The sequence below is a fragment of the Macrobrachium nipponense genome, chromosome 12 (genome assembly GCF_015104395.2).
Source record: "Macrobrachium nipponense isolate FS-2020 chromosome 12, ASM1510439v2, whole genome shotgun sequence".
Lineage (NCBI taxonomy): Eukaryota > Metazoa > Arthropoda > Malacostraca > Decapoda > Palaemonidae > Macrobrachium > Macrobrachium nipponense.
The window spans coordinates 17,877,634-17,904,970 of NC_087205.1; the positions used below are offsets into that span (position 1 = coordinate 17,877,634).

Consider the following 27,337-nt stretch of genomic DNA (forward strand, 5'->3'; position numbering starts at 1 on the left):
AATCTTGGATGGTCTGGGATGCAGTTTAGATATTTGTCGAGCTTATTCTTAAACACATCTACGCTCACTCCTGATATATTCCTCAGATGAGCTGGCAACGCATTGAATAGACGCTGCATTATCGATGCTGGTGCGTAGTGGATTAATGTCCTGTGTGCTTTCCTTATTTTTCCTGGTATAGTTTTGGGCACTATTAATCTACCTCTGCTTGCTCTTTCTGATATTTTTAGTTCCATGATATTTTCTGCTATTCCTTCTATCTGTTTCCATGCCTGAATTATCATGTAGCGTTCTCTTCTCCTTTCTAGACTATATAATTTTAAGAATTGTAGTCTTTCCCAGTAGTCTAGGTCCTTAACTTCTTCTATTCTAGCTGTAAAGGACCTTTGTACACTCTCTATTTGTGCAATATCCTTTTGATAGTGTGGGTACCATATCATATTGCAATATTCAAGTGGACTACGAACATATGTTTTATAAAGCATAATCATGTGTTCAGCTTTTCTTGTTTTGAAGTGCCGTAACAACATTCCCATTTTTGCTTTACATTTTGCCAACAGAGTTGCTATTTGATCATTGCATAACATGTTTCCTATTCATCATCACACCAAGGTCTTTAACTGCTTCCTTATTTGTGATTGTTTCATTATTAGGTCCCCTATATGCATATAGCTTTCTTTCTCTGTCTCCATAATTTATTGATTCAAATTTATCAGAGTTAAATACCATCCTATTTACCTCTGCCCAATCATATACTTTGTTAAGGTCTCTTTGTAGAGCGTTCCTATCTTCATCACAAGTAATTTCTCTACTTATTCTTGTGTCATCTGCGAAACTACTCACTACCGAACCCTTCACATTATTGTCTATGTCTTCAATCATAATAACAAACAGTATTGCAGCTAACACCGTACCTTGCGGCACACCGGATATTACCTTGACTTCATCCGATTTCTCGTCGTTTGCAATAACTATCTGTTTTCTGTTGTGTAAAAATTCTTTTAACCATCTTCCTACTTTATCCACGATATTGTGTTTTCTAATTTTCTTCGCTAATATATTATGGTCTACTTTGTCAAAAGCTTTTGCCAAAGTCAGAAATAAACCACATCTGTTTCATTTCCGCTTTTCATATTTTTGAATATGTTCTCACGGTGGACTAACAGTTGGGTTTGTGTACTTTTTTCCGGGTACGAAACCATGTTGTCCTTTATTAAACAAATTATTTTTTATTAAATGTTTCATAATATTTTTCTTCATTACCCTTTCATACACTTCATAATATGTGATGTTAGACTCACAGGCCTATAATTACTTGCCTCTAGTCTTTGATCCACTTTTGAAAGTAGGGGTAATATATGCTAAATTTGTGCTCCTCATAAATCTTGCCTGTATCTACACTTTGTCTTAATAATATTGCAAGTGGCTTTGCGATAGAATGAACTACTTTCTTTAACAAAATAGCAGGAATTCCATCAGGCCCTGCAGCAGCTCCATTTTTAATTTCATTAATTGCCTGCACAATATCAGCTTCATTATATCTATGTCAGCTAAATATTCACTATTTTCATCCCTTACTTCTATATCATTATCTTCATTATCTATTCTAGGGGTGAATTCTCTCTTATATCGTTCTGCCAGTATGTTGCAAATTTCCTTTTTTTCATTCGTTAATCTCCTTCAATTCTCAGAGGGCCTATTTCTATTCTTCTTTTATTCATCTTCTTCGCATATGAGTATAATAGTTTGGGGTTTTGCTTGATATTTAATAGGGTTTTTTCTTCCAAGTCCCGTTTTCATTTTCTTTTGATTGTATAATCTTTTTGTTCTGCATTTTCTATCTTACTTTTTAGTTCTATAACTTTCCATGCATTTTTTTCTTTTGCAAGACCTTTTTTCCACTTTCTGATTTTCTGGAACAAGATCCTTCTGTCTCTTGGTATGCATGAATGATGTTTACTTTTCTTCTTCGGTATATATTTTTCCACTATTTTCTCCAATATTTTATATAATATCTCCGTATTTACCCTTATGTCATCACTTACGAAAATGTTATCCAATCTTTGTTTAATTCTTCATTAATTTTCTGACCATTTTATATTTTACTGTAGAAGTTGTATTTTCCATATCCTTCCCACTTTTTCATTTCTTGCTTATCTCTATTTTCACTTGCTTTGGAATGAACTGTTAATTCTATGACATTATGGTCTGAAATATTCGCATTATAAACTATTATTTCTTTAACATAATTCATCTCGTTCACAAATACTAGGTCTAAAGTATTTTCCTTTCTTGTTGGCAGGTGATTTATTTGTTGAATGTTGTATTCTAGTAGCATATCTAATAGCTTTTCAAATTGCCTCTTATCTTCTGCACTACTATTACTCTCTTTTTTTATATGTATAAGTACAACCACAATCTCCTATTCGTTCTTTCCATTCTACGAAAGGAAAGTTGAAGTCACCAGATAGGAGAATAGTCCAGTCCTTGTGATTTCTACATATATCATCCAATTTTTCAATTATTAAGTCAAACTCTTTAGTATTAGGAGGTCTATATATTACTATGTTCATCAATTTTTCAGATTCAAATTCTACGCTATTAGTTCACATTCTGAGTTACTATATTTCTCATATATTTTTCCTTGTTTTTTGTCTTTCCCATATATTGCGGTTCCCCCTTGATTCCTATTTTTTCTATCTGATCTATAAGTTTGGAACCCTTTTATTTGATCATCATTCCAGTCTCTTGGGAATACCAGGTTTCACTTATATTCATTATATCTATTTTCTTTTCATTTTGGGTTAGTTCTTCTAAGTACTCTATTTTTCTTTTTGAGTTACTCGTAACTAAACCCTGCGCATTCATCACTATGATGGTTTGCGTTTTTTCTCCTTCATTTAATACTGGTAGTAATAAGGATTTTCCCATGTCTCTTTCCTGTTCTGGTATGTTGTTCTTTTTTTCATTTCCAGAAATTCTGACATTAAAAAATCCAACTTTTCCATAATATTTGATCTTCCTTCATCATAATTATTCATTTTGTGTCTGAATCTGCAATTTTCTCCGTTTCTGCAATATCCTCTTGCATAATAAATACAGTTATTATCTCTTGAGTAGAATTTCGGAGCTGATGTTTTGAAATTTTTGCTGACACCTCTGCATTTCTCATTGGTTGGTTTGCTTTTCTCTTTTACCTGATATTCTTGATTTCTCTCTTTATTTGTTTCTTTCTTATTTTGGATTTTATTACTTGGAGAGAGAGAGAGAGAAGAGAGGAGGAAGAGAGAAGAGAGAGAGAGAGGAAGAGAGAGAAGAGAGAAGAGAGAGAGTATTCAGCTGATTAAAGAATGAAAACAAGGGCGGGGAAATATAAAAAATTTTTAAACATCGCCTTTTTAACAGTAACAGAGAGAGAGAAGAGAGAGGAGAGCCAAGAGATTTAGAGGGAGGAGAGATGAGACCGAGAGAGAGAGAGAGGGAGAGAGTATTTGGCTGATTAAACAATGAAAAATGGAGAAATCTTAAAAAGTAAACATCGACTTTTTCAGTCACTGAGAGGAGAGAGAGAGAGAGAGAGAGAGAGAGAGAGAGAGAGAGAGAGGTGGTGATAAATTTAATTGATTAAAAAAAATAAAAAGGGTGGAGGGCTTTACAGCTAAACTAAACACGGATCGTTTACGGAGGATATCAAAAGAATGACCTTGATTACAGACGGACGAAGGGGAATGAACTGTAGACCTTTCCCAGGTAATTCTCTACCTGTTAATAACCTCGACACGCATCCGTAATACCTGGAGCTACCTGATGAAGATGATAATTATGAGGACCCTCTTGATTACAGCGCGCTAAATTCTTACTGGAAACAGGGCTAATTATTCTCGAGGATAACGATGATGATCACAGCGAGCTGAATTTTAAATGGAAAATATCGCTAATGGTATTAGTATTAGTTCTAACACTGATGATGATGATGATGATGATGATGATGATGATGATGTCGAGGATCACAAGAAGTTGAATTAATATCGATGGAATCAACAGAGCGTTGAAAAAATGGTGATAAGTCCGTTGGCAAAAAAAAAAAGCCATTGATTATGTGAAGGAAATTGATTCGTAGTTTTAATGAACTTTATAATTCTGCTCTTTACAAGACGGACGGAAAAATGGGTAATTCACGAGAGCCAAATGTCTACGATGGAAGTGTGCCTTGGTGATTTGGTTGTTATAATGGTATTACTTTTGCATAAAAAATTAAAGACTATTAGTAAGATAGTAAAATACGAAAGCAATCAAAAGTTATGACCAAAAAATCAAATAAAAAGAAAATGCTCTGTAAAAAAAAAAGTTAAGAAAAAACATGAACCAAAATAAGTCTCACAATGAAATCTTAATTCTTTAAAATCAAAATGATGAATGAACCCACAAAATAGTTAAGAGTAAAATAAAAACTTCAAAACCAATATGAAAACGAGAATATGATCAACAATATTCGTAAACTACTACAACAGCAAAAGACAATACCCAGATATCACCAAATCACACGACTGTGACTCAAGAAAGAGATTTAGAGGAGCAGGATTTGGATGGATTATATTATTAAAGCGTCGTGATAAGCCACTTCAGCAAAAGCACGTGTGTTAAGATGCCCCTAAGCCCCTAGAAATGCCACTAACTACCACCCCACCAACCGGGAACCCAGGGTAGCCGCGGCGTCCCTTTTGGCCCTGAAACAGAGAAACCGCTGTTGAATGCAGTTAGTTCTACTGGGAAAATAAGAGAGGCGACCCTACAGTCATGTTCGCTCGTGCGAGGAAGAAGGTTCAGTGCTCACTTAGATTTCATCTATATCCAATACACTCGGGACGGTGGCCCAGAAGTGAGCAATATCACCTGGTATGTATCATTCCCTCAAGTCCCTATTAATATTTTTATTCGAGAAAGTATTACAATAAAGTTGCTTAACGAGATCTTTGATTTACTCTTCTCGAATCTCACTGAGTTTACCCCCAAGGGCTTGTTAGGGGTGAGAATAAGCATTCAGTATAATTAAGACGACGGACATACCTGTTTCAAGAGAGTAAAGAGAACTAATGATCTAAAAAAATGATAAAAAAAGGAGCATTTCTTGGGGTACAAGGAACGCTGTAAGATAAAAAAAAATATCCATATTATCAACAGTGTGTCGGGAAAGACATATACGTTGTACCTCACCGTACAGAATAACAACCTTTAAAAGTAACATCCTTCCAAATGAAGTGAAAGATGCGATTCTCTGTTTATCATACGACAAAACCCTGACTACAGCTATTTCATGCAACTTGAAAGAGTTGCATGAAATACATCATCGAAATCAAAGTTAAAGGACGAAAAAGAACCAATTAGCAAATCGTTCTCTAATAAAAAAGGATCTCAGCTATAAAACATGAAACATTTTAGTATCGCATAAGAGTAGCTGAATAATCACAAATTTCAAAGGCATAAAATCGAGTAAAACAAATGTTAACCATAAAACATGTAACATTTTAATATCACATAAAAGTAGCTAAATAATTAACAAATTCCAAAGGTATAAAATCGAATAAAAAAATTAAGTGTTATTCACAAATACAAAGAAATATCATCTCCGAGGTGCATACATTAAATAAAGCTGATTACAAATAGTGAAATACTTGTACCCCTTAGGTGACGAATAACGTGGAAGTTGACTAGCATTGCTAATTAATTTGCAATACTTCTGGGGATTCACATCAAATTGAGGGTCGTCGAGCGACTGTTAAATAAACTTAAGCACACTTTGACGTAAAGGTTAATTTTTAAGGAGCTGAAATGAAGCAAGTTTGAGGTTCTCATTTAGCAGCCTTGCTCTGCCAAAACAGAAGGGAAGAAATATGTGGTTGATGTTACTCAATTGCTTATACAGAACACAAGCAAACCTTTCCAATACTCTGATGGTAGTCACACTTACCTCTGGCCAAATATTAACGGGGAACTATTAAATGTATATTCATATCTCACATACAACGTACACTATGTGTGTAAGCATGTATATATATATATATATATATATATATATATATATATATATATATATATATATATATATGTGTGTGTGTGTGTGTGTGTGTGTGTATATATATATATATATATATATATATATACACGTATATATACACGTATATATACACGTATATATACATCATTCATAAAATAAAGCCGCTGAATCAAAGTCCGAACTCGAGCTAAAATGATTAGAATGTCATAGAGTAAATATTACAGACAATATAATAAAAAAAATTATAAAAAAGTTATCTGAAAGTATAATCTTACATAAACCTCTCAAAAGCATTAATAAAAGATCCTGTAATCGCCCGCACTCGTTTACAGATTCATTCTGAGCCACCCACCTTCTGCGAGAACAAATAAAACTTCTTCACTACATTCCGCGAAAAAGAAAGAAAGAAAAAAAAGTTACATTTTCCATCCAATTAAGATATCCAAGTGGGGATGGCCACTTCTTACAGAGTGGGTAATTAAACAGTGAGATACAAGCCCTTCATTTCCCTCGCCCCTTGCAGGCTTAGCCTTTGCCCTTTCTCCTCAAAGTCTCAGATGGAAAAGTACCCTTCGTAGACCCCCCTTTTTTTTATTCTTTCTAACTTCCTCTCCCCTCCATTTTTCATTCTGTCTTGACTTACACACAATTATCTATTTGTCTATCTTTACACACACACACACACACACACACATATATATATATATATAGATATATATATATATATATATATATATATATATATATACATTTATATATATATGACAGAGGTAATCAACACATAAATCACGTGTGGAACAGAAATAAGTGTCTGACTCACATCAGGATCGAACCCAGGTCCTTTATTTGGTAAAAGCAACAATAAGTCATCTTCCCGTGACTTTATAATCTAAAGAAAACATCCAAGAAGGAAATAAAAACGCTGAATCAAAGGCTACACTTTCTATAAAGGAGACTGATGTCACTTCGAGTTGGAAGTGGGGACTGACGTTTTGACAACACAGCATCAATTGCATATTGATCATTATGCGATATGTTCTCACTTTTGTTCAGGAATAAGTAACTAGTTTTAAAGTTATTACAGAATTACGTAAATTGACAACTGAGTGAACTGAATGAGCCCCGTAAATAAAGGATTCGCTCTAAGAAAATTATATTAGGTCTGAATTATGAAACTTATACCGCAACATCTCACATTCTCTTTCATTTATTCTTTATAATCATATTAAACTTTATCTTTTATGGGATCTCGTTAGGCCGCACAGTGGCTTTTCAATGCTCGTTCTAAAAAAAACATGCTCATTGCAGTTTTAAGTGTATATCAAATGTAATCCACATATATATGAAATATTTAATGGTAAATGAATTAACTATCTTCTAAATTGCGAAAAAATCTAACAGTAGCAGCTCAGTGCCACTTTCAATGAACTACTGATACATCTACCTTGGGCTAGAAGCTTCCTTCTGCTCAGACTTGGAGGCCTTTGGTGAATGTTTTATTTAGAATTGACCGAGAACTACAATAGGTTTCATTTGTATGGTTTTAAGTTCTTTCGTTCTACGGTTACCGGAATACCACTTGCTTGGATGCCAGGAGCTTCTAAGGATATTCTTATCTTGATGACAATGCTAATTTATTTGTTTGTATGGTGTTTTTACGTTGCATGGTATCAGTGGTTATTTATCAACGGGATCAACGGCTTTACCTGACTTCCGAATCACGTCGAGAGTGAACTTCTATCACCAGTAATACACATCTCCAACCTCTCAATGGAATGCCCGAGAATCGAACTCGCGGCCACCGAGGTGGCAGGCCAAGACCATTCCGATCACACCACTCAGGCGCCTTTGATGCCAATGTCATGATTATTCTAAGTGTTGATTTCACTTTCCCAACCATGGTATGTGTGTGATTTAGACCGTCGCAAGAAGGTATATTACTTCGCCATTTTTCACAAGTTCCATTTTAACAGAGAAAATTTCTTCATAAGCTCAAGAGGGTGTAATAATAAAACTTAAGAGACGAAGCACCATACTTATGGTTTCCCGATTTGCATTACAGGGCTGCATGCGAATGTTCGTTAATCTGATTTTGTATTTACCTTTATTTTTTTTCCTTTTTTCTCAATTTTATCATGCGAGGGTTCCACAGAACCTGCAATGCTATTCTATAACATTTCTGGTTTGCAAATACTAATCATATATACCGTCTACTGGATCTTTTCCACTTTATTCCTCCACTTACGCCAAACATTGTGTATTTCTTTCTTAAAAGACCATCAACCATCATATCTATTTATTCATCTAAATTCCATTTTCAACACATATCTTTATTTTACCACTTTGCACTATTAATTTCGTCATCCCGTCGCCTTCATTAATCCCTTTTATACGAGGTAGAGGAGAAGGAGGGGTGGGCAGAAGGAAGAAGAAGTGAGAAAGGAGGGAGGAGGGATGAGATGAAGAAAGGGGGAGAGGCAGGGGAAGGGGGAGATGGTGTACGCTGCAGGCGACGCTAAGTCATAAGAGGGAACAAGGAGTTTATGTCAAGAGGGATCAAGAGGATACACGGCAGGAAGGAGAGAGAGAGAGAGAGAGAGAGAGAGAGAGAGAGAGAGAGAGAGAGAGATGCACGAAATACAAGCTCCGGCCATCAGCTAACGAAGGAACTTTAAAAAGGAAATATAATGAAATATTTAGAGGACACATGAGGAAAGGTAATTTACGTATTCTCGTGGCAACTTCAAAAGTATTAAGTTCTCGCCTCATTATGTACGAGTACTTATAAAACAAGAGGATAAATTTAGAATAAGCTTACATCAAATATCCCCATCTGTCTTATGGAACTTCATTGTCACCATTGATATTACAGAAATAATAATAATAATAATAATAATAATAATAATAATAATAATAATAATAATAATAATAACTGTTGGCTTTCGGGCCTAAGGATGACCCATTATAGAAGCTTACAAACCTCTAAGATTTGTTGAAACATTCTGATTCCCCCCCCCCCCTCTCTTATTATTTTTGTCATAAGGCAAGTGCATTAACGCTTCGCTCAATATTCGTCTTCTATCATTAATAATGATATGAATATTACATAAAACCAAAATAAAAACAAAAAGTCAAGTTAAATTTTACGATGAAAACACGAAACACAATAATAAAAATAATTAGGGAACTGGCAACTTTAATCGGACACAACTCCCAGCAACTCCTCCACTTCCCCCCCCCCCCACCCCCCGCCCCCATTGGTGACTACAATATCAGCTTCCTTAATTCAATTATTCTCATTGTTAATTCATAGGAGCTGTTCTCATGCAACAATTGGCGATCAGCCACGCATTCAAATTGCATTATCTTTTTCTTCATGTCCAATGCGAAAAAGATAAAATTGTCCATGCCATGGTTAATGAATGCAGCATGCATCGGCTAGATAATAATAATAATAATAATAATAATAATAATAATAATAATAATAATAATAATAATAATAATAATAATAATTAAACGCGTCGAAAACATTTGCTATAATAATAATAATAATAATAATAATAATAATAATAATAATAATAATAATAAAGTGCAAAATTAACACATTCCAACTAGCAATTAACATCAAAACCAACATAACTATGCATTAGCAAAAGAAGAAAAAAAAATAAAGCCACGTACAAAATACATAACAATACATCAGAGACCAAGTAAAATGTATAATAAGACACGAAGCATGACCATCATACAGCAACACCAAAACAAATACATCAATCATAATCTAAATAGCAATATTCTATACCGGAAATCCATTTTTTCCAGGCGGACCAGCTGGACCCTGAAACAAAGGTTATTAATAGAAACTTGAATCACGTTCATTTTTTTTTTTCATTCAAACCTCCTACGCGCATGCGTCCTCCGAACTCCTTTCATCATTCATTTCCTTGAAACTCTCAGTTTTCAGCTCTTAATTTTTCTTTGCAACGATCACTGCAGGATTTTTAGTTGAGCATCAACCGCTCAGCCTTTAAAAAAAAAAAAAAAAAAAAAAAAAAAAAAAAAAAAAAACAAAAAAAAAAAAAAAAAAAAAAAAAAAAAAAAAAGAGAGAGAGAGAGAGAGAGAGAGAGAGAAGCTGAAGGTATCCGAATAATTTTAATTTCGTGTTCTGGACTTTTGGATGAATGAAAAATGACCTGCTGGCAATGGTGCAATTCACTGAATTCAAAACCACATTTTCAGCTTCCGATGAACCGATGAAGCGTAATTTTTTTAATTCAATAGTATTCAGACGACTGCTAAAATTTCTACCTGTAGTTTTGATTTAAGGGCGCTTAAACAACTTTACCGTAAGCATTTGCATGTTTGAAGATACGCATGAATTAGCTGCTTAGGCCCTAAATTTGAATGTGGAAAAAGTGATTCAATATGATTTTTATCTATTAAAGACAGGTAAATTATTTCGCTTTACTTTTAATGTCTGAATATTTGCCACATGAAGAATCTTTTCCGAACTTTTCATTGCACGTAATATCTCGAAAGTTTCGTTTCCTTGCTTGATGAACCTCGAGTTATTTGAACAAACTAAAATATCAACATTTTGTCAGAAATAGTTTGTAGGATTAACTTGATTTTTACTCTATATTTCCTCGGACGCCAGAATGTCTTACGATTTAAATTAGGGTTCATAGAAAGCGAGTTTGTGGTTGCGATATAGCACAGAGAATCATGCTCATAACTCAAGGTAATCATTATTTTAAGTAAGAACTGGTTAAAGTCAGGTTACTTTTTACTGAGTAACATTAATTTTTTTTTGCAGTCGCCTCAAGTCAAATGAAATAAATTACATAAGCCTCTAATATTAATAGTTCTGAAAACCAGAATTATCATTTATAAATGTCCGAGAAGAAAGTCCATTATATGAGGTTTGGAAAATTTAACGTAATGGAATATTTTCCACTGAAATAAATGTAAACCACAGCAATATAAACATGATATATGTATATATATATATATATATATATATATATATATATATATATATATATATATATATATAACATACAAGTTTATATTTTTAACAATTTATTCCTTTTTAAACTGATTTCATGTTACGGAGAATATAATTTTTTTTTCATCTATATATTATTCACTATTCGAACACATGAAGAAGACACTATTGCTTCGTCTCGATCTACAGACTCACCACAGGGCCCAAATCTCCTGGTCTCCCATCTTTTCCTCGTCTTCCTCTCGGTCCTCGTTTCCCAGGCGGACCTGATAAAAAAGAAAAAAAAAACCATGAATCAGTTGTAGCAGAAACCGCAGCAGCAATAATAATAATAATAATAATAATAATAATAATAATAATAATAATAATAATAATACCAGTCGTAGTAGAAACCGCCACAACAACAACAACAACAACAACAACAATAATAATAATAATAATAATAATAATAATAATAATAATAATAATAATAATCTTACTATAATGGACGTAATGTCTGTCCGTCCGTCTGTCATTTAATCACGGCCAAACGACTGGTCCGATGGGAATGAAACTTGGCTGGGTTATGGTGGTGACCCCTAAGATGGTTTATAATGGGGTTTCATCCTACTTCCCGCCCCCCGACTCCAAAGGGGGTGGGGTGAGGAGGGATTCCATGAAACAGAGAAGGTTCTGCCCGTGAAACGAGGCTGGTTATGTCCGTAGACTTAGTTACTTTACGAATTTTCATACAATATTTCTGTATACATATGTTTATTGGTAATAATAATACCAGTTGTAGCAGAAACCACATTTATTTATTCCATTATGGATCTTTCACCATTGACCTCAACAAATCTTGTTGGATAAAGTTACCAGCCCAATGGCTAGTAACCCTAACTGCAACCCATCACAGTCTACTAACAGGTCCTGACTCACGGCTTTTGTCAACATAGGCACGGTTTTTTTTGCTGAAAAGTGTGCAAATTGGCCTAAGCCGGTTGGGTTTTCCGAATCCTGTTCTAAACAACGATTATGTGTATATGTATATATATATATATATATATATAGTATATATATATATATATATACATATATATATATATATACACACATACACATACTATATACACACACATACATATATATATATATATATATATATATATATATATATATATGACTGGTAAAAATGTTCCGTTATAACAGAATTCCATCTAATAAAAGCAGCCCATAAAAAACGTCAAAATACAGAAAGTAAGTACCATATTTCAGAGAACTACATTGAAGAGAGAGACAGCAGTCTCTGAAATATAGTACATACTTTCTATATATTGGCGTTTTTTATGGGCTCCTTTTATTATATATATGTATATGTATATGTATGTATGTATATATATATATATATATATATATATATATATATATATATATATATATTACGAGACAATAAAAAAAAATAGATCCTTGATAACTACTCAATTCACGAACGTCCAGATATCTTGAGTCCAGCGGACCTTTCGGAGGCTTTTGCTTTCCAGAATCCAATTCCAGCCATCCGCCCCAAAACTTTCTGAAAGATCCTCAGCTCAGACAGGGTCAAGATATTCGTCGGAGTAGGAAGTAAGACACTTGAGACCCTGAGGGCATCTCCTCCCGACTCCCTATCCCCTCCACCCCCTCACAACTTCTAACCCAATTCGTAACAGGGGAGGGGTTCAGGGGAGGGGTGGGGGAGAAGGTTCCTCCTCGCCTCGCCTCACTCTTAACTTTACTCTCTCAAGGGGGAAGAACTGCAATGAGATTTTCTTTTCCTCTTCCATTATGAGAGGGAATCTAACATTCCTCTCTCTCTCTCTCTCTCTCTCTCTCTCTCTCTCTCTCTCTCTCTCTCTAATCGTCTCTCTCTTCCACTCTCTCTCTCTCTCTCTCTCTCTCTCTCTCTTTATAGACAAAATGGAACAAATTCCTCTATATATCTATGAAATTCAGAAATAAACTGTAAGTATGATTTTTAACAAGCAAAGTAACTCCTTTGGTTCCTCATACCGAAAACAAGGTACAAATATCAATTTTATTTCAAAACACCACCTATCTTCTTAGTGTCTATTGAAGACTGGGTTGCCTGCTGTTAATTTTTCGCACTGGTAGTTTTTACAAATATTATAAATTCCCGGAAAATAACTGAATGAGATGAAAACGCACTGTCTCTCGACCCTTTGAGTAAGTGATCACTAATATTTCTTCTTCAAGAAAGTTCTCGTATCATCTTCGAAGCTTTCGTCAGTGCCTGGCAAATGGTTCTTTTACCCAACCTTCTTCTTCCTTGTGGGCTCAATCGCTCTCTGAATACAGATTTCCAATTTATGTTGTCTATCTCTCTCCAAAGTCGATTAGAGAGCTACATCAGTCTCCTCCCAAATGTCTGGCGTTTTCCTTCAAGGGTCTCTTATCTTTCTCACTGTTTTCCCGGCTTTCCATAAATAATTTTCCTTCAACCATCCGCTCCAGCTGTGCTGGAATGAACAAGGTATCTTTTTAGGGAGAAATCATTCACAAGAATATCTTTTTTAGGGAGAAATCAGACTCACAAGAAAGCTGCAAACAATTTAAATACAAAAGGAAAGTGAAGGGTCAAGAACAATTTATTTTATTTCCTACCCACATACAGAACTTGCTGTTTAAACTCACACAGCTATCTGTGCTGACATCCACACACACACAGGATACTAATTAGAAGACACCAGGAGGCCACAAACAAACTTGAAGGAAATTCTTTGTTATCAAACGTAAGTTATCAATCGAAATGTGATTAATTACAGTCTGGACTCATGAACGCTAGACAGTATCGCCCGGTGCATTTTTAAGCTATTAAATTAGAGTGTTGCTTTACAGAGAAGCAGCAGAACAAAGACAAAGTACATTATGACAATGAACAATAAAAACAATACTATTATCAAACGCCAAAGAAACGTACGGAGAATAAAACAAAAAGTAAAGTAAATAATAAGTCAGATTGTAAAGTAAAATCTTTCGATGGACTTCGGTGTATAAATAAAAACTAATTACTTTCAGGTAAAATACTATTTCCTTAGCTTCCCCGCGAAGTATTTTCCTTTTGTTAGCCGCAAAATTAAATGATTTAATATTCATGTTGAGCATGTTCCGGAAGGCTCCCACTCATTTTGGTTTTTTGAAAAGAAAGCTATTGTACCGGCTTTGTCTGTCCGTCGGTACTTTTTTCTTTCGGCAGTTTTTTCTGTCCGCTCTCAGATCTCAAAACCTACTGAGGCCAGAGGGCTGCAATTTGGTTTGTTGATCATCCACCCTCCAGTCATCAAACATACTAAATTGCAGGTCTCTAGCCTCAGTAGTTTTAATTTTATTTAAGGTTGAAATTCGTCATGATCGTGCCTCTGGCAACGATATAGACAGGCCACCACCGGGAAGTGGTTAAATTTTTAAGGGCCACGGCTCACACAGCATCATACCGAGACCACCGAATGATAGACCTATCTTCGGTGGCCTTGACTATACGATGTACAGAAAACTCAAATACGCCGAAGAAAATCTGGGCAAATTTTTCACTTGTTTCTTTTTATAAAGAGTATTACGTCATGGACAAAGCTTCTGCGTGTTTTCTAGCTAGGTAATTATAAAATATTTCTTACGAAAGTTGAAACGTAATTCTCGCTAAGTAATAAAATATTCATTACTTGATATAAGGGAAACGTAACCAAATAATTCTATGGTCAGGTTTTTCTGCACAATTAAATATCCTTTTTCTCCAGATCTTGACAATAATCTTGCATTTGATTTAACGAATTCATTATATTTTTTAGCGTACAAAAAAAAAAAAAAAAAAAAAAATTCCAAGCGCGAAGTTTTTATTTTGTTTTCGTATTCCTCGAGTTTTGCACACCAATTCTTCCAGTTGGATGAACAAAATATTCCGAAAGAAAAAGGGGGTATTCTAACAATATTCTCTGCTTGGCAACTTTGTGTTCTGTTTGTTTGTTTGTATGGTGTTTTTACGTTGCATGGAACCAGTGGTTATTCAGCGATGGGACCAACGGCTTGACGTGACTTCCGAACCACGCCGAGAGTGAACTTCTATCACCAGAAATACACATCTCTGACCCCTAAATGGAATGCCCGAGAATCGAACTCTCGGTCACCGAGGTGGTACGCCAATACCACACCGACCACGCCACTGAGGCTGACAGTTTTCATAGATTGCTACGCAGAATTCAAAAAAGGAAAAACGGTCCTTGACAAGAACTTGTATCTTCCGCATAAATAAAAATGTTCTCACACAGACACTCACTAAATGAGAGAGAGAGAGAGAGAGAGAGAGAGAGAGAGAGAGAGAGAGAGAGAGAGAGGGATGTAATTACCTTTGTCGGGAATAATCGAACCACAAATTCCGCAGCCAATCACCTGACCTTAAGAAACATCATATCGTGAGGAGCAGCAACGAACGACTGTTCTTATTAGTAAAAGGAAATTCCCAGCTCACATCTATTTATTAAAACATTTGATCGTCAATACAAAATATTACAGTAATGTAAACAACTAATTCGGAAAATAATGATTAAAATGTATAAAGTTTCCAGGTCCATAATTACACCGCGAATCTAAAGAGGATAGCTACAAACAATAATAATAATAATAGTAATCATAATAATAATAATAATAACAATAATAATAATAATAATAATAGTAATAATAATAATAACAATTAATAATAATAATAATAACAATAATAATAATAGTAATAAGAATAATAGTAATAAATCAGGTCAATGGGCAGTAAAGGTACTTTCTCGACGTCTCCCCTTCCGAAATCCGATTAACTCGTCTTTTCTTGTCACGGAATCTGGAGAGAGAGAGAGGAGAGAGAGAGAGAGAGAGAGAGAGAGAGAGAGAGAGAGAATCCGAATCATTTACTTCCTAAAGAATCATTCTATTTTATGAATCGAAAGACACATAATGTTTGTACATTCTTTCTTGTGTTTAACAGTGATAGTCTACGTATAATGAATCTTCTTTTAAACTTACCGTCTTTAGGGTTGGGACTTGAAAGTCTCCGCTCTCTCGTATTGCAATTTTTTTTTTTTTTTTTTTTTTTTTTTTGCAGCAGTTCACTACTTTGTAACTAGAAATTTAGTCTGTATTACCTTCATATTTTACGGCAAGGTTACCTTATGGGCTCAGATAAACACAGGAATTGAACATTAATATTCTTGAGAACGTTATATTGGTACTTGTATTACTAGTAAAAATGAAAGCTATATCATATATTATATATATATATATATATATATATATATATATATATATATATATATATATATATATATATATATATATTATATATATATATATATATATATATATATATATATATATATATATACATATATATATAATGTTGTTACAACAGAATTCCATCTGATAAAAAGAGCCAATAAAAACGCCAAAATATAGAAAGTAAGTACTATATTTCAGAGACTGCTGTCTCTTTCTTGGGTAACGTTTCTCGTTCATTACCTACCTGAAAAGAGAGACAGCAGTCTGAAATTAAAGTACTTACTTTCTATATTTTGGTGTTTTTATGGGCTCCTTTTATTATATATATATATATATATATATATATATATATATATATATATATATACTGCATACGAACATGCACACAGACACACACATATACATGTATATACATACAAATATGTGTGTATTTGTATGTCTATGCACGTATGCAGTGTATATGAATTTTTGTCACTTATACCCGCGCGACTTTTCCATATTCACAAATATTAAACCGCAAATATCGTTTAATATTGAATTGATTAAACCTTGGGAATATTTCCCATCCAAAGGAAAATATAACCGACAAGTGCTTCTGCACTGGTCAGGATTCGAACCGTATTACACATGAAGCAATCACCGACTGCAATTAGGAGAACTGCGATACAACGAAATGTCATTTCATCCGTGTGAGGTTCCAGAACCTTTTTAACGAGAGTGACTGATTAATCTATTCATGTCACCTGGCGCTGAAATGACTATGGTCTGACGTTTAACACTGATGCTCGACCGATTCTAAAGAATGTTTATAAAAAATGTAACTCAGTTAATTAACATCATTCCAGGAAATAGAGGCTTGGCGTGAATGGAATCCAGTGCGACTGTTCCCGTTTATATTACTGTAGCAAATGAGAAGACCAGAGTAAGCATAATCAAAGTGGGATCAAGAAAAGTATGCAAGATTTTTGCACGTGTGTATGGACGTAGTGTGTGTGTGAGAGAGAGAGAGAGAGAGAGAGAGAGAGAGAGAGAGAGAGAGAGAGAGAGAGAGAGAGAGAGAGAGAGAGAGAGAGTAAATTTTTTTTCTTGAGGAAGTAAACAAAAATTGAATAATTTTGTTCATCACAACCAAAGATACTTTATTGTACTCTATAGTATCTTCGATCACAACCATTCCATTAACCGTAAAAGACAAGGAAAATCTACAAAATCATTTCTTTATGTCTATCGTGAGCGATGAACTGAATCAGAATTTTCTAAATGATTTCATGAAGAGTAAATAAAAAATTATAAAATAATACATAAAGAAAAAAGCAAAAGAATATACTTTAAAAAAGAGGCTCTGGGAGCCTTTAGTTTTCTGCCAAGAACTACGCATCATTACATGCCAATTCGCACGAAAGAAACATATCTACGTTAGCTGTATTTTTATAGCTCTCTCTCTCTCTCTCTCTCTCTCTCTCTCTCTCTCTCTCTCTCTCTCACACACACACACACACACACACATCTTTCACACACACACACACGCATCTTTCACACACACACATACACCCACATTTTTAAGCAAACCACTGCTGGTTCTCTCTCTCTCTCTCTCTCTCTCTCTGAAAGAATTAATGGCCAATAACTGAAACTATTGGGGTGCAATTGCGGTGTTAATTACAACGAGCATCGGCAAACAGAAAATTCGCCCCCATATCAGTTCAGTGGCGAATGAATAAACCCACATCCAAAACCACACTTATTCGCTTTCCTCAGCTTTGGATGGAATTTAGATCGCGGACTTTTAAACACACGTTTCGTGAGCTTCACCTCAAACCAGTTAGGATTTCTTTTTGATAAAGATAACGAAGGGAGGTTCAACTGCTCAGTTGCACGTCACCAAGCTTGTCATCAAAGAGGCTTCGTAATAATAATAATAATAATAATAATAATAATAATAATAATAATAATAATAATAATAATAATTAAATAAATAAATTTGGTTCCTTTCGGTGTAAGGTGTGTGTGTGTGTGCACTATGTATATAGTATATGAATAGAAAATGGATATATAAAGCGTGTTTGTCCTTACAGAAAATGTAAGGTTCACTATACTCTACTTAAAGTACGCATCTTACTCCTTTCTTTCTAGATCAAGTCTTTGCCTAATCACCTTAGAGAAAAAATTCTTAGACAGCATAGTGGTAAACAATCGTTGTCATAAAAAATCTTTTCATTCTGATGATTTATCTTTCTAAAAATATCTGCACTGTAGAACATTCTTCATGGGACTATTTCTTGTCACGTTCGGGAGGCAGGTTTGCTTCTTTGCTTGCAATAGATAGATTGCTATTCCTTCAATACGTCTCTGAAAATGTTTAATCTTTTCTTGACTGAAAACATGAAAAATATAATAGCATGTCTAAGGACAATGAAAAATCACGAACCCAGTAGTAGTAGTAGTTTAAAGTGTTATCAGCAATACAAAAAACATCTCGGAAGAAAGCGTAAAGCGAACTCTTTTTATCCCACAATGAAATATTAGCATTCCACCTCAGCGCGTACCCGCGAGCACTAAAACAAAAACGAAAAACAAACAAACAAAGAAACCTGATACCTGAATGGAAGAGGAAGAATGGAAGGCGAAGGACGGACAGACAGATTGGAACTGTTAGACACTTCGTTAATCTCCTCTGCCGATAAATTCAATCAGGCCGGTAGACAGACTGCTCCCTCAAGCTTTCGCTCGCCAACTTTCGTTCAGTTGACGATTAGGTGGGTGTGTGCGACCAGCTGCTGCTCTCCAATCCGGAAAACGATATTCCACAATCTCGTTTTCTTTTATCGAAGGATGAGTTACCACCGTTTTCTATTATACCGTAGTGAAATACATATTTCTTCCCTCGAGGGATTCTTACGCCAAGATGAAATGCGTCTTAAATGAACGCCCGCATGAGCCAAGATCACCATTCCAGCGATGTCACCGTTAACTGTAGGGTGGACGAAGCCTGGCTAGCCTAGCCTAGCTAGCAGAGGCAGCTCCCGGACGATGCCTGGAGCGAACCCATCCGAGTTATTATGGGAAAAAGGCGCCGGCAGCCGATGAGAGAGACACATCAGTAAACACATGATTAGGTTGGGGCGGGCAACTCCCAATGACTGGAATGATTCTGTAGGTCGTTACGGCTCTTATTATAGACCCCCACAGCAGCGCGTTTCCCATTTCCATCCTTACGAAGCGACGGCACACATGCCATTCTTTTCCAGAGGGTTTCCGGGGATACGTAACAATACGCCGGGTCCATTCCAGCCATCTCCCGTCGCCCCTCCCCCTACAGCGTAGATCCCTTCCCGGTAATGGCGGAAGAAATGGAGGATCCAGTCATCCTCCAAGAACGAAATACCCGGCAGCAGAGACATCATACAAATGACTTCTTGTTACCTAGTGATCGGTACTCTTTTATGTTATTAAAATAAAAGGTGAAAGCCACCGGAAGGACAACTTCAGTATCCTTAATAATAACAATAAAAGGACTAACCTTATTAAACATCTACAACAACAGGGATATTACACTATCAAAAATGGCAGAATAAAAGCTATCGAAATCCAAATGTATTACAAATATACGATTTTCTAGTAACCAACCAATATTTTAAAAATTATGACGCGAAAATATTTTGGTAAATGAAGAAATTCCGAGTTGGTTAACAGAGGAGAGGAAGGAAGGAAGGATCTTGATAAAAAAAAAAAAGTCAGGGATAGAAATAGAACTCAAGATCAGATTTAATTTCAAATGACGCCTTAGAAGGTCAACCGCCGACAGGGGAAGCTGTTCAAAACGAAAATCATAATATGTAGTTAATCATAACATGCTTGCTGTTGACTGAATTTAATTTTTGATTAACATTAACAAATTATGAGAGAGGCGAAAACTTAAAATGCAGATGGTAAGATGTAAGGAGAGAGAGAGAGAGAGAGAGAGAGAGAGGAGCGAGACGAGAGAGAGAGAAGAGAAGAAAACTTAAAATGCAGATGGTAAGATGTAAGAAATATATATATATATATATATATAATATATATATAATATATATATATAGAGAGAGAGAGAGAGAGAGAGAGAGAGAGAGAGAGAGAGAGAGAGAGAGAGAGAGAGAGAGAGAGAAGAAAACTACTTAAAAATGAAGATGGTAAGATGATCACAGAAAGGAATCACACTGCACCTAAGACACTTGTAAAAAAAACTGTTATTGATTTTAATGTAATTCAGTGATAACAATCGCAATAAGAAAACCTTTCCCGTAGTAAATATGGTTGTAAGCCAACATAAATCAACAAGCATGACTATAGAGTCTTATAGTCCTTAAATCACACAAGGTCCATTAATCTTAAAAAACAAGTCCCGGGATCCATAAATCAGATGGGGATAAAACCATAGGCAATTACGGGATTAGTAACCTGGACTATCGATAAGATCCATTAATCAGATAGGGTCAAACAACAAATTACAAACTAGCTAAATAAGAGGCTTTATGAAATATAAGCAATGAATTTGATTAACTTAATCGTGCATGACTAATGGTAAAGACACTGATCCTGTAATGAACTTAAGTAATTACAGAAAAATCATACAAAGGCAACTATGAATCATATACAGATGGACTTTAGTTCAGCTGATATTGCATAAGCATTACGCAGGAGATCAATAATGTCACCGACTAGTATTCCCTTTATGATATCAATCTTCATGTTAAAAGTGAGTTGAGCCTTGTTACTCCAACATTTCATCTCTGAACATAATACCCGAGTTGATATTACGTTTCATCGTTCTTTCTGTCACCCATCAAATGTATATGACAGGGACCTAGGAGTTACTAGCACTAAAACTCAAGAAATTATTCCAGTAAAGGGAATAATTATTACGTTAAATTTAAGCACCACATATTAGCAAGAATACAATATCCAGTTATTTTAAAAAGGACAGAATTCCTGGTCCTTTTAACATCTGTGACAACAGCTCTGAGTCAATCATTCATTTATATGCATAGTTCGGATGTAAAAAAACATAAAATACAAAAGTCCAATCATTCAAACACGGCTAAGTAATAATATCCACTTTAATTATGTCTATGAATATGGATGAATAACCTTAGTTTGATAAAAAAAAATAAATAAAAAAACTGATGTACGGAAAGATAATGTTTAACTGTAGCATTAAAAGGTTCTTTATCAGTCTGACGGAAGTAATATGAACAAATCTATCTATTCTATCTAATCAAATAAAATACGCCAGGTTAAAGATACTTTTAGGAATGCGAATGAATTCCAAAAAAAAAATCATCAAGTATTAAACACACCCACAGACTTTCATATATATATATATATATATATAATATATATATATATATACACGCATATATATACACGTATATATACACATACACACCTACATACATACAAAAGCCAACGATTCGCTTGTTAAATAATTCAAATAATCATAAATGAGGATAAGACAACAGTGTCAGCCTCCTACTCATATGCAGTAGGTCAAAATGAACTCATTCTCACCTGTTTATCAAAACTGGTTTAAATGTCAAGGCCCGTAATTACGTCTATACATTATAACAGTCTACTTACTAAAGAACTCAACGTAAGAGTGAAACAACCTGGTATGGTTTGGTTTACGGAGGCTTCATGACGTTATCGTCACCCATTCACGTGGAAAAACCTGTCAAAATGAATTTCATATATATATATATATATATATATATAATATATATATATATATATATGTCAGATGAAAAGAGGGGCAATGATTATGTTTAAAATGCCAATGTAATGTTAAGTGAAGTCACATATCACTTCTCGCTTGGAGACAGGCTGAACTTTAGGGGCAGCTTACATGAGAAAAGAATTGGAATAAGCAAGCAGTTTAACCGAGAGATCACTCACCCGGTTGTGAGGCATGTGCATTCGTTTGTACGGGTGTTACAGGCCTAATAGTCCAAGGCACTTGCGAAAGTCACATTCCTTTAGGTGAACGCTAAGAGGTGTTACACGCTGAGTGTCGGGAGAGAACGCCCCATCATAAGGGTAGGACATATTTTGTAAAAACTTAGAAAACTGCTACCTTTGAAAAAGAGAGAAGTGTGAAATACTCTCTTTACATGAATACTTTGAAAAGAGTGATGTGTGTGATATATCTTTTATGCATTATTATCTTTATTACAGATGGGTCCTATTTCATGGCTAATTTAGAGACGGGAATCTCTAACCTGACTAATACGATGAACTTATTGACATTTTGGGTATGGGAGAGAATTCTTAGTCAGGAGGGTAGAATGTTAACTTACTGGTTTTCTTTATGGGCAGTTTTAGGCTCTCTGCCATTATGACTTGTTAATCATTTTGTCCTATTTTATAATCAACTGCTTTGGGTAATAAATAGTATATTTTTGTACTTATGAGATCTTAATAGCCTAATGACATGATTGCAGACAGAGGGGACTACTGACAACAGGTAAGAGTTTCCAGTTTGTGTAGTTTAGTGAACAGGGGGGTTAGGAACATATATATATATTTATATATATATATATATATATTATATATATATATATATATATATATATATATATATATATATATATATATAGATATATATATATATATATATATATATATATATATATCTTATATATATATATATATATACACAACAAAGGTGTAGGCAGTTGAAGACCAAGGCATGCATAAAATCAGGCGTTGCTCAAAGAAACAGGCTAATCTATATATTTCTATATTCCGACGTTTCGTAATAACATTTACTACATCTTCTGGGAATCTGTCAATTAACTGAATAAGACAAAATGATAAAATAGTCTTAAATTTACCAAAAATTTAAAAAAAAACCGTAAAAGATTAAAATTGACTAAAATATAACAAGAATAAATATATCCAGTTATTTTGGTAAATTTTAGTCTTTTTATGGCTTTTTAATAATTTTTAAGAAATTTAAGATTGTTTCATAATTCTATGATATTTAATTAATTGACAGATTCCCAGAAGATGTAATAAATGTTATTCACGAAACGTCGGAATAAAGAAATATGTTGATTGGCCTGTGTCCTTGAATCAACGCCTGATTATATATATATATATATATATATATATATATATATATATATATATATATATATATACACACACACACACATACACCAATCAGATTAACAACATTCGCTACCATCACAATGTCATCCAATCATCGATTAAAACTTTTCTTATTTGAAGGACAACGACGAAAAATCTCGCCACAACCTCAAAGATTTCAAAATAACAAACATGAATAGTCATTAATCTGTCACTTCAATCTTTCAACACTGAAAATATGATACATCAAGGCAGTAAAGTCAAGTTAAAACAACGACACCACAGCGCCTGTATTCTGTCCCCTCATTCCAGCAGATAATAGGAATCCCAAATTATATCAACCGCAGACACTCCTCCACCTTTATAAGGTTTCCACAGAGTTCCATTACGAAATCAAGAGACAGACAAACGGAAAATCGGGCGGCAGAGGTCCTAATGGATCCTTTCCTCACATTCCTGTGATATAATGAAGAGATTTTCCGATGTATATCTTCGTCCGAAAAGCGTGAAAATGACGTAGAGCTACAGTAAGATATGTCAGTGGATATCCCGGATAGAGATATGAGAAAAAGATTATGGATATAAATAAAAACTTCGATACGAAACTGCAACAGAAATACGAGAAAATGAAGGATATAATAAGACTGATTTTAAAGTATATTCCGCACAGATAAAAGGGCAAATTATAAGTTATCATATGTAAATTTCAGATAGAATACAAGAAAACGAAGAAGAAAAAAATACGATTTAGTTCAAAACTTATTTCGGACAGAAATGGGAGAAATCTATACAAACGAGTTAACAAGAGATATATCGTAAAACATATCTGACAGAAATTCGAGTAAATATTAATGGGATATAAAAATATATTTTGAAATATGTCACGCCCCGAGATACGAGGGATTCATAACTAGATATATACAGAACTTTCGCCAATCTGAAACTCAAAACGTGGAAGCCTAATGACAGAGAGAGAGAGAGAGAGAGAGAGAGAGAGAGAGAGAGATAACCGGACATAGGGATCTCTCGTCATACTGAACCTCAAGAAGTGTGTGAGAGAGAGAGAGAGAGAGAGAGAGAGAGAGAGAGAGAGAGAGAGAGACTGATAACTGGATATATAGATCTCACGCCATTCTGCAAGAAGTGGAAACATACATACAGAGGAGAGAGCATGACAGAGAGAGAGAGAGAGAGAGAGAGAGAGAGAGAGAGAGAGAGATACAAGAAAATGCCATTACTCCTCTTGAAGGCCAACGAATAATCCTTCCCTCTAATCAAAGTCGAGATGGCCATTGCGATCTTCTCGAGAAAGTATTTACAAGTAAAAAACTGCACATGGTTCAATTATTTTCATTATTTGAATCAAATTACTGTAAAACATTGTAAAAGAAAAAAAATTTCTTGAAAAAAGATCTTGTTAGGCAAAAAAATAAAACACGAAAAAACTCCTTCTAGAATCCTGCTTTTTTTTTATTTCCATCTTTTGGAGAAAAGAGAAGAGGGCGATGAAATTTCTTCCGACTCTTGAGACGAAAGACGTCAAGTCGCCGATGCAATGTAACCAGCATGGAAAGATTAGCGTTCCGAGTGGACAATGAATGCATAATATTTCTCGCTTTACCCTTTTAATTCGACGATTTTATTTCGTGGAGACTCGCGCTTGCGTTTAAACGTCTGACGTTTTATATGCCACAAACTTTATTTTTTTTATTTTTTTTTTTGGGGGGGGGGGGGGATGTGTGTGTGTATGTGTGTGTGTGTGTGTGTGTGTGCTAGCCGGGGCGGATCAATGAACTATTTCTTAGTTGCATATTAGGCCTATACCTTTCTCTCTCTCTCTCTATTCACAAATACACGAAGACACAAACACGCATGCATATATATATATATATATATATATATATATATATATATATATGTGTGTGTGTGTATATATATATATATATATAGATATATGTATATATATATATATATATATATATATATATATATATATATATATATACGGTATATTTTTTACAACATTAATCTTGTTAAGAAAAACAACTATGGGATCAGGCCCACATTCATACTTAAACTACCGAACAGTGGATGAACCCTAGTATATAAAACTTCCCTAACTTGAACCTCTTTATAGAACTTACCAGAAGAATCACCATCAGCTTGTCAAACCCGCCTTGTACATGGTACACCGTCCACCTTATTTTGTTTTGCACACCTTCGTTTACCACTTTCACATCATCTGTCCAACGTTTTCATATATCATCCCATCCCACCTCTCTTTCTCTCTTTCTCCATATATATATATATATAATAATAATAATAATAATAATAATACAACGCTTATGGCACAGGGGGCTGGGTACCTAAATTAAGATTACCTTTGATCAATTAATAACCGACTTTATTATGCATGATATTTTCCTTTTCCAGAAATACTTCAGTTACCGATATATATATATATATATATATATATATATATATATATATATATAGATATATATATATATAAACAACGGGCAGGATCAAGGGAGGAATGTTGATTGCTTGTTCGTTTTATCAGGATTAGTCATATCGTTATATAAACCATCAGCTTTGAAAACGCACATTCATAACTAATTCCACCAGCGTGAAACAGGGAATTGTTTCATTCCTTCATACATACAAATACATGCGAACACCAAATAAAACACACACACACACACATATATATATATCCTTACACGAGATACCCAATTAAAAATGCAGTACATGGGACGCGAATTTCCCAAACACACAAAAGTTTACCACAACTTTCGTTCGTTTGCAATCTGAAAACAAGTGATCGTGGTCAGTTATGTAAACAAAACGAAAACTTCAGTACAGTTTCGACACGCCAAGTGGTAAAAGCGCCGTTGTTTAAAGAAAGGAAGTTTTCACAATATCCAGTGAAATGCTTTGATTAGAAAAAAAATAACATCGCTTTGGTAAACACAATCCTGCGTAGACGACGTTTTTTTTTTTTTTTTTTTTTTTTCGTTTTTTTTTTTTTTTTTTTTTTTTTTTTTAAACAAGTGATGAAAACAGTTCACAAAACACTCCGTGATTTCAGCGAATGAAAAAGGAATGTTGTAAACACAAGCATATGAGTGTGAGAGCGCCTGTTGTACATACTGACTCAGCCATGACTTCTACAAGCACACATACACCACAATTCCTTTGGGATGACTTCTTGGAATCTAGAGCCATATTGTGACCCGCCCTTGCTACTCCAGCTACACTCTCGATGTCTGTTGTAATCTCAGCGGCCTTGATGTAAGGCATTTAGGGGCTATACCACATACATTGGGACCACTCCCCGGAAAAAACTAAAATCGGTGATTTTACATATAACGCAAATTTGAAGTACAATCAAATCTGTAACAAACATACACACACATCCACTAAGTACACCAATAAAGAATTCAAAAACAGAGGAACTAACAAGAGGGATCACATAACTTTTCCTAAACTCAACGGTGACTAAAGAGCAGGAAAAATCACTGGAAGACAAGTGAATAAGATATTATGTTGCAACGTTCTAAAGAAGCAAAATAACAGGCCAGAAGCTGCACAAGGCGAAAGGAAAGGAAATGATTGACTTCGCTCATATGAAGCCATATGGACTGACATTCTACGTACATGTCTAGGATTCCGGAAACGAAGAGCACAACATTTGTAAGAAACTTGCTGCATGGAAAGTCTTACAAAAGCAAATAAAGAGAGTGGGGGACGGTGCATCAAAAGAAAAAAAGCCAATGTCCAGAACGAGAAAAAGGTAAAAAAAAGAAGTGAGAACTGTATTACTATTACGAGAATGATGATACAAACAGGG

At 34.6% G+C, this 27,337-nt stretch overlaps 1 protein-coding gene across 1 annotated transcript in view; it reads right to left on the reverse strand.

Moving 5' to 3' along the window:
- Window positions 1-27,337, reverse strand: part of LOC135224749 (collagen alpha chain CG42342-like) — a 165,165-nt gene that overhangs the window by 105,492 nt on the left and 32,336 nt on the right. Inside the window, exons 3-4 of the mRNA XM_064264075.1 lie at window positions 11,260-11,330; window positions 9,858-9,893 (exon numbers count right to left, since the gene is read on the reverse strand). Coding sequence (XP_064120145.1) covers window positions 9,858-9,893; window positions 11,260-11,330 — 107 coding nt within the window. The remainder of the gene's footprint in view (window positions 1-9,857; window positions 9,894-11,259; window positions 11,331-27,337) is intronic.